The 10027-nt window shown below is 33.6% G+C and overlaps 1 protein-coding gene across 1 annotated transcript in view; it reads right to left on the bottom strand.

Annotated features, from left to right (window-relative positions):
* Nucleotides 1–10027, bottom strand: part of Reg-5 (Rhythmically expressed gene 5) — a 304609-nt gene that overhangs the window by 1960 nt on the left and 292622 nt on the right. Inside the window, exons 3-4 of the mRNA XM_014422890.3 lie at nucleotides 6390–6494; nucleotides 4857–4934 (exon numbers count right to left, since the gene is read on the bottom strand). Coding sequence (XP_014278376.1) covers nucleotides 4857–4934; nucleotides 6390–6494 — 183 coding nt within the window. The remainder of the gene's footprint in view (nucleotides 1–4856; nucleotides 4935–6389; nucleotides 6495–10027) is intronic.

The following is a 10027-nucleotide window of genomic DNA, read 5'->3' as shown; positions in this document are numbered from 1 at the left end:
GTCCAATGGTTTCTGAAATAAAGTTTTTCATAAATCAAACTTATTGTCCGAACAACTATAAATCAATTTATTTTAGCAAATATCATGAAAATTACTATTCCTACGAAGGTAAAGGCCATAAACTTCTGTATAGTCCATTAAACTAGCTTTAATTTGAGTGTTAATAGACATCTGTACGTCACATAGTTCCTGAGATATAGATTTCTCAAAATTAATTAACTAACATCTTTCAGTTGATTTTCAAGAAATTTAAAAGCTATATCTCGAGAACTATTGGACGTAAATAGCTCTTTAGGGCTAATATTTCAGTAAATTTTATCTTCTTTAAATAATGTTCTCTTAGATTTCTAGTGTTGTTGGTAGTTTTTAAGATATAGAGCTCCGAATGAAAAATTAATATTTTTTAAGGTTTTGGAATAGCCGCTATTTTGTAATCCCCCTACCTATACTTGCCAGACTCATCAATTTTTACTAGTAATTATACATAGTTTTTATTGAAGTAATCAAAAATTGGGGTGAGATAAATGCCTTTTTTTCTTCCCGGCTCTTGTACTACTTACACTATCATATCGAACGTTTAGCAGCACCTTACGAATTATCATTATCACTGCTTTATTGATTTATATATATTTTTAATTTTATCATGTTTGAAAAGATACGAGGAGAATTGACTTAATACATAGGGCAAAGGTTAGGATTCGGTATGCAATAAGCAAACGGTTCCACTTAAATACGCATTAATAGTTACGAGAGTAAACTGAACCCAAAAGAAACAATGCGTTAATTACCTGGAGAGCAATGATAGAGCCGAGATCAGGTTAAGGAAAATGGCTCCCTCGTCTTAGTTACAGAAACGAAAACAATACTAAAGATATCCTACACGGCCAGTCAGAATGGCAGTCGCGATTCAAAATCCAGACTGACTCGTATCATGTATGATTCGTAATAAACAAAACGCTTATTTGGCCATTATTTTGGTATTTGCTTGCGAGAATAAAGTGAAACGATATGAACAAAGACCCCCTCCCACTTTCTCAGTGCCCTATCCATTTCAAATTTTGAATGGTCTGATTTCCTACTTGATCAATCTAAACGTCAATCTTTGGTTTTACTGCCATTCTGACTGACCGTGGAAGAGTCATGATAAAAATATTACATGGGCAACTACCTCGCCCCCCCTCCCTATCTATACATGTAGGTGTTTTTCCGGATCGTTATATAGGAGGAAGTGGCCAATGTTATATAAACGCCCCAGCCATGACCTCTGCTGCCTCGATAATTAAGAAGAAATACGATTTGCAAAATATTAATCTGAAAGCAAGGCCTCCTGGAGGACGGACAGATTTGGAAGCTCAGGGTGTCACCACACCAGGGGGTTTATATCAATCAAATAACTGCATTAATTAGAATTCTTATCAGGGCCGTTTAACGTTAACCTTTAACTTACTTTCTGAATAACTTTGGGTGATAAACAACACGCTGGTTAAAATCATTAATTTATTTAATAATTTAAAAGTAATAAACATTAAGAAGAAAAATTAAACATTTACAAGATGCACGTTTCTTGGTTTTTGATTAACTAAATCATGAATTACTTCTTAAAAGCCTATTAACCTAAGTTCATCAGTTTCTATTGTAGCGAAACCCCGCTATAAAAAAGTGAAGACAATTAAAGAATATATTTTTTTAAAATGAGATTCGGTGTTTTGTAAGTAAATAACCATTTCATTAAATTTAAATGGAACAGTTATGATATTAATTGTATATTTGTTTTTGTTTTTGAAGATTATATGACATGGGCAATTAGTCTGTAAATGAAGGGGATTTTTTAAATGAATTGTGACCAGTCAATAATTGAGGTATGTTCAAAAATATTGGTATTATGTGAGGAAGTAATATGGTAATAATGTCAAAACGATTTTTAGTTTGTCTTCTTGATAATGACTAAAGGGCTAAGGGCCGAAACGTGGGAGGATTAAAATAAACGGGGGGGGGAGGAGGGGTATGCCGTAGACAATCAGGTCGTGACATTGCAGCACGTAAAAGGCAAAAATATTTTTTATTAAATTAATAATTTTTTACTTCTGAGCTGCCCCTACTGACTGGGTACGCCCATCTTGAATCGTTTGTAGTTGGTTTTATTATTAATATAAACCGCTCTCAAACAATTAAATAATGAATGTATTAAATTAGTAATCTTAATCTATACTATATAGTTTATAACTATATAAATTTACGATAGTTATATAATCAATATTATTATTTATACCGCACCCAGACTATCGTTCGGTATTTAGTAATACCAATTTTTTTTTGGCCAGATATGCCACTACTAAGCCAAAGCAGGAATATACAAAATATTCGTGAATTTAAAAAATAAGAGTTGTTTTAAAATAATAATTCCAATGTCTTTGAAGAATTATAATTTTTTCTAAAACAGATAACTTTAATATTATAAAAATACCCTTGAAATTAGATCAGTAAGGCCTCCAAGATCGTGGAGACAGGTCGCTCGCTCCCTGTCAGCTGATGACCTCCTTTATCGACTGGTCCCCAATTACTTTATTTGTGACGGAAATAAAATAAGCATCAGGAAGTGGGAACAACTTTATTTCCGGAGGTGAGTGAGCGGGTCACAGTAAGCGGAAGTGAATATACTTGAGGTCATAAGACCGTTGGCAATCGTTCTGGATATGGAGTGGTTTACTCACAACACTACGGATACTCATATGCAATGCCTTGGCGTTGTATGATCTTGTAGGCCATTGGCGGCCAGGTTTTGAAGTCCCTTAAGCTACGGTATTAGTTATTAATTTTATTGTAATATACGGTGTTAAATTAAATAATAACAGTACAAATAAGCATGGGGAATTGTTTACTATTGCTCCTTCTAAAAAGGCCGTAACAATTACTCCTAGAACAGGGTGTACGTCGGTAACGTTAGTTTATAACATTAAGGGCCGTCCGTAGCTCAGATGGTTGAGGCACGGGTCTTAGCAACCTAAGAACTGCGGGTGTCACCGGTTCGAATCCGGCCTGAGGGTGGCCTTTTTTCACTTCATGGTGGTTCCACCAAATGTAAAACTTGATCCTCCACTACGGTTAGAATAGGTTGGTCACCTCTAGATAACCTCCTTCCCCATATTTCAGAAATGACCAGGAAGGGGTTCATAAAAAAAAGTTTATAATATTAACCGCGTTTCAAGAGGGAATATTCCCCTTTTCCTTCACGCTTACCTCTTTCCCGGTCGACATCCTGCCGCCACAGCCGCAGGGAGGAAGTTGCTTTACCCCGCTTGAGAATAGGTCATACTCTCCTCACGCACTCTCACCTGATCAGAAAACTGCCACCTCCAACGTGCAAATATTGTCAGTCCATTCTCAGGATTAGACATATTTTTGAAGAATATACTCACTATTTGCCAATAATAAACAGGATAGGACTGACCCCAAATTTATCAGAAGCTCTCACAGATGAGGAAGCTAAAGTTACATTAGCATTTAAATTTTTAAAAGCACATCACCTTCTTTCTAAATTATAACTCCTCTTCGATTTTAATTTTAATTTTTTTATTTATTTTTTTTTTTTCTAATTTCAAATTTATTATTATATTTTTTGTTATTGTGTTTGTACCTTTATCATAATAGCATACCAAAGGCGTGGATGACCAGTGGGTTTTACGCCTTTAAGCAACAATAAACAAACAACAAACCTCTTTCCCGTATTAGTTAAAGGTTAGGTTATAATACACGAAATTTATCAGCCTTCCAACCACGTTTAATTCTAACTTATAAATATCGATATTTAATACATCATGTTTACGACCGATGTTATATGCACAAATTCTTGTAATTTTTTCGAAAATGAAACTCTACTGCCTGACAATCTTCAGTATTTGATATTTAATATTATAATACATAATACAAAATACCAATATTATAAAATAAAAATATTAGATAATATAAATGTATAGCATCATTGGACTCTACAACCAGAAAGTCTATAAATGAAGTATTTATTTTATTTTTACTTAATAAGAAATATAAATTTTAATTGGAGGAAGATAGTCCGGATGGCGGTCAATCTTCTTCAAATCTACTTCATTCGGTGAACTATCTTCGTCCAATAAATATTTTAATGTTTCAATTTTTATTTTTCAAAAAGAACTTCCATACACATTAGCTTTACTGAGTATACAAATATAGGATGTCGATACAATTGTTTGAGGGAGGGGGATATAAAAGCTCTTAATTGACTAAGTATATCTAATCTGTATATTAAAAATACATCTAACTCTCCTATATTTCTGTATCTATTTAGTTCCTAATTTCCTCATATGTATAATTCTGAAGTTTGATATTTAACCCTTGATCTAATCTTCGGATATAAATGTGAAGATACTTCTGACTTTATTGGGTCGACTTGATTAGACTGTTCCCTCTTTTCTCCATTAAATTATTTTTAAATAAGAACTTCTTATTGCTCCTTTAGTTTCACGTTCTTACATACATCTCCATTTTGAATTCCTCCAATTTAACCATCCATGTTGAATGGATGGATAATTCATTTTTAAAAGGCTTGTACAGTCTGGTCAAGTAGTAATTGTTCCCGCTATTTTTTTTTCCTTAGGAATTAAAGTAAATAATTACAAAAAATTGTCAATTCCTTTTAAGGAGGAACTATATGCAACATTAAAAACGAATGAATCATTGCACAATCCCGGTGTTCCACGAGGATCCCGATTTCGTGGTAACCCTGATAGTTCCTCCCAAAAACTACCTCTGATTTGTTCCAATGAAAATGATCGACAAAAAAATCGATAATTGGAATGAAGAAGATTGTGTTGTATACTTACCAATTGCATCAGAGTAGTAGTCCCTGTTTTCTAGCGAGTCCTTCTTCTTGTAGCTACCGTGCATCATCGATTCCCAAACTGTAACAAACACATTGCATCACATTACATACATGGCAAATCCATTTCATAGTTAGCAGTATGCTATACTGTCCATATTGTTATTGTTATACTGTTACTCAATTACCTAATAATACCATCGATACTTTTCTTTGTATCAGTTTTTATATACTTCCTCTATCTGTTATAATCCCATTGAATGGCATTCGGAGTTGAAAAACTCTGCATATTTTTTTCTCCTAGCTGTATGTAAACAATTTGCTAATTTTACAAGACAGCAACTTCTAGGAATACAAAAATAAAATGACTTCGTGACTAAAGGAGTAAAAGAAATTAGCAAAATTTAGAACTGCCACAAAAGAAACTAAAATATATGTGAGATGGTTGGAGGTGCGGTCAATGAATCATTTTCTCTGACCACTCCCCCGACCATCTTCTCATACATATTCTCTACGGTCAACAATGTTCTCATCAATAAAAAACTAAAATGATTAAAAAAAAATAGAAAGTATTTCAACTTTTCATCGATCGAATAAATCCAAGATCCAAAAACAGGAACTTTTTTCCCGTTTAACTCACAAAAGTATATTTTTATTGTAATGTATATAGTCTTTTGAAAGATAATAGGGGTATTCATGATGAGTTAAATGTAAAATGGTGTACTATGTTATAATATGTAAGTATTGGATTGTGAGCAGCTCTATTTAAAGTCACGTTAAATGTTAAATGCATAAGAGCTCCTAGCGGATTTTCTGAGCAACTTGTTTTATAACCTTTCCTTCCAATATGTTATTGCTATGTTAATTCTTTGTTTTGATTAAAGAAATTTATTACAATATGCCTAAAGTGGAAGTTGTGTGAAAGTTTGATCACTGAGTGCCTTGTTGATCTTCTAACTTGTGAGGAACAGAATTATGATGTGCTAATTGACAACTGTCATTACATTATTATTATTATCATCATCCATTGCTTTATTAGTTGTAAGAACATCCAAAATAATACTAACACAATCAAAACACAAACAACGACAAGTAACCTAACACAACAAACAAAATGGTGACGAGCTCAGCTGGTCTGTTGCGTGACGTCATTCTCCATTTAACATAAGTTTTTCTGTTTAAAACGCTTTAATATGTTAAAAAAAGATCATGAATACCCCTAATATAATTTACGTGCTTAACCTCATCTACTATTTCCTCTCTATTAAACACGCGTAAATCTCATATTTTTCATTTTCATGAACATATACAAATATTGAATTTAGTACAAAAGTTTTATATAAATTTATTGACATATCCAATGTTAGAATCGCCAGTATGCAAAGATAAAAAATAAATGATAAGTTAGTGAATTCGCGAATAAATGAAAATGTAAATATATTTTAAATTAAAACTAAATTAGAAGCAATATTACAAGTAATTTTAAAAAATAAATAAGTTAAAATTAAGGAATAAGCTACGAAAAAGTAATACTTACTGATGTCGTTGGCACCTCGTTGGTAGGGATCCATTTTGTCCAAACTGTCGTCTTCCATTTTCGCCAGATTTGTCAGGCCGTAAACGAGGAGTACTTTTTGGCAATCTGCAATCAGCAAAGTAGGTATAAGTTAGTATTTTGTTTATAATAATGGATGTAAAAATGGTATTTAAACAATTATTTATCATAATTAAACATTAAAAAGGTATAACCATAAACATGGTCAGCGTGGGTGGCAAACCTTTTCCGAAAGTTGACTGTTTCAAATACCTCGGCTCCATAATAAGCTCAATAAATGACCAACGGACTGAGTTAGACCAGCACAAACTGAGCCTTCTTATCTTTGTCAAGTATACTGACAGATATCTCGAAACTCTGGAGCTAGGTGTGTACAATGCCATGATAAAGCAGCTCTGATATACGGATACGAGACCTGGCCTCTATCTATTCTAGTTACTCTAGAAAGCAAAATCAAAACATTTGAACGGGAATTTTTCTGTCTAATTACAGGAGCTATCTGGGATCAGAGCATTGACACATGAAGAAGAAGAACTAACAGTGAGCTGCTTGCAGAGGCTGGTCAGTCAATAACTCATGATATGAAGGCAAGGAGGTTAAGATGGGCGGGACATGTGGTTCGAAGCAATCCATCAGGACGCCTCTACACAACAATGAATGCCATGACTATACAATGAACTGTAGTTGGCAAGAGACCATGCGGGAGGCCAAAAACCATATGAATAGGCAGAATCGACAAAGATGCGAAAAAGCTGCATGCAGCAAACTGGAAAGCAGTATATGCCCAAGATAGGCAGGCGTGGAAAGGCCGGTTTGAGCGACCAAAAATCTACAAGGTCTCTAGAGCCAACCGAAAAAAAAATATATATATACCTATTTAGAGAGATTTAGTGTTAGTAGCAATGAAGGCGCAAAAAACAGCATAACATAGAATAGCAGAAGTTCATTATACGCCAAATAAGCTTCACTCACGATACACTTAGTGCAACAATACTGTCATGACATTGAGGCATTTTTATGAAAACCTTTTAATTAACACTCAAATATTAGGAAAGATAAACATTAAAATATTCCTAATACCCGCTCACGGCCTTCAGACTTATATGTAACTGCCCATCGAACCGAACCCTTTGGTAGATCTTTCCTCATTCGTTCCTCATCCCTATGGAATTCTATTCCTTCTTTCATTCGTAGTTCTAATACCCTTTCAACCTTCAAATCCCGTATCTTCGACCACCTTCCGTCCACTCAATTCTCGAAGAATAACAATTGAAAGTTTCAAACAAGATTTATATATTTCTGTACTTAATGTCTCAGATTTTTGTTTATTCTTGTAAATATGTACATTAGCAGAAATTGTACCTTTCCATTTATTAGTTTTAGTTTAATTATATTTGATTTTTTTTCTATTACTTATTATCAGAAGTGTTTGTCATCTTATGTTTTATGATATGACATATGATTTTACTTTATTTATTCTATTCTTACTTTATATATTCTGTTAATTATTGTTTTTCATTTTTATTTTTTAAAATTCATTATTTTATTATATTTTATGACGTTTTATAATATCATTTTTATTTTGTATTTCACTCTAAGGCTCTGAAGCCTAATTTTGACGCCTGTACATTATTCTAGTGGGATCAATCCCAGAAATTAAATAAACATTATTATTATTAATAATACGTCCTCACAAGATATGTGTTGTGCACTCTCACAGTTCGTCATCAAATCTCTCTTAAATCACCTGTGGTCCGCGGAACACCGGTTAGGAACAAATGATGTAGAGGAGTGCACGGAATTGCTAATTGTTAGTCATTACCCTTAGGGGTCAGTCGGAATGTCAGTAAAACAAAAGATGGTCATTCAGATTTGTCCACTTCATTCGTGCAATTATATGTCAAAATAATATTCAAACAAGCTTTCTTTTTATTACGAATCGAAAGACATTGCACAAGATACTTACTGTATCTCATATAATAGTAATCATTAGTGTCATGATAACATAACAGGTAACCTTAAAATACCAAAGGTAGTAAAAGGTAAGACCCAACACGAATTACTTTTCTTTTTCACAGTAATGCATTTATTAATTCACTTTTTCTTTCTGTTTTAGAGGGATCGGAAAAAAAAGAGAAAGTCCCAGTGCGCTCACTTCGGTATGCTGTGGGTTCGATTCCCACCTGGGGCAGTGTTAAACATTTATTTTTCGGTGGTCCTGAAGAATGAATCTGGACACTCCCACCTTGGTTAGTATGCGGCGGCAACCTAGGTAGCCGCCAGGGGTTGGCAAAAAGGACGACTAGGTCCACTTACCGGACTTGTTCCCCTCACCAAATACCCGTACCAGTTCCAATAGTGTCATGATTCTAGTCAGTCTGGATTTTGAATTGTAGCTGCCATTCTGACTGAGCATGTCATAGTTCGTTAATATTGTTTTCCATTTAAGTGTTATTAAGATGAGGGAGCCATTTTCCTTGACCTGTTCTTGGCTCTATAATTGCCCTGCAGGCAATTCCTTGTTTTTTTTGGGGCCCAGTTTACTCTCGTAACTATTAATGCGTCTTTAAATCAATTCTCCTCGTATCTTTTCAAACATGATAAGAAAGAAAATATATAAAAATCAATAAAGTGATTATTCTTAAGGTGCTCCTAAATGTTTACCAAACTATGGCAAATAGTTGTATGTTGTTGCAATACTGGAATTTTGGAGACGTTTGTTTTTGAGATGAGATAAGAGCACTATCTCTTTCTCTACGACATGTAGGGCTAGAGGTGCCTCAGGGCTTGACTTCCTTTTTTATAATTTTTAGTTTACTCCTTGATCCATGTAAAACTGTTACTGCATACAATAAGAAGAGTTTTGTTGTAGTATCATTGTTAACCATGACAGGCGTGAAGAATGATAGTAGATATCGTTAAGGTAAAGACAAAGACTTTTTTTCATCTGCAATAAGATCGAAATATCAAAGGTCGTTCTTTGATAGCAGTTGTGCACAGAATCGATTATCAGTTATTTAGCATATAGAGAACTAAACAGGTTTATTTATGACGCGGTAAGTTCACATTTGATATTAATTGTAAAACTGCTTTATCCAACTAGGTTATGAATATGATATAGCTTTAGTCTGTGCCATTTATCTTCAATAAAAATCGAGGAAAAATTCTCCATATTATCCGATCGTCTTATCGAAGGTCTTGTAGAACTCGACTCTTATCACATAATTTATCTTATGGTTTATTTTCCATTCTAAAAGATATGCATTCTATTCTTTGTAATTCGCAGGTGTACCGAACAATGGAAACTTTAATTATTTTATATTCAATTTGATCCCATCTAGTCTAATTGAGGTATTAAAATGGTATAAAATCAATATATAATCTTCAGATTTTAATTAATAAACATAAGGGGTATTCATGATCTATGTTAAAGCGTGTAAAATGGAAAAACTCGTGTTAAATCGAAAAAAATTGCCTTCTTTTGCCGTGGTAAAACGAAATAACATTTAACATGAAATGGACAATGAAATCGAAAATGACGTCACACAATAGACTAGTTGAGATCGCCGCCATATTAGTTGTTGTGACTTTCAATACAGTTGTCAATTAGCTCATCTTCA

The sequence above is a fragment of the Halyomorpha halys genome, unplaced genomic scaffold (genome assembly GCF_000696795.3).
Source record: "Halyomorpha halys isolate HHAL.00 unplaced genomic scaffold, Hhal_1.1 Scaffold22.1, whole genome shotgun sequence".
NCBI classification, from domain to species: domain Eukaryota; kingdom Metazoa; phylum Arthropoda; class Insecta; order Hemiptera; family Pentatomidae; genus Halyomorpha; species Halyomorpha halys.
Note: the sequence above shows the minus strand (reverse complement) of the source record. Positions and strands in the feature narration are given on the sequence as shown.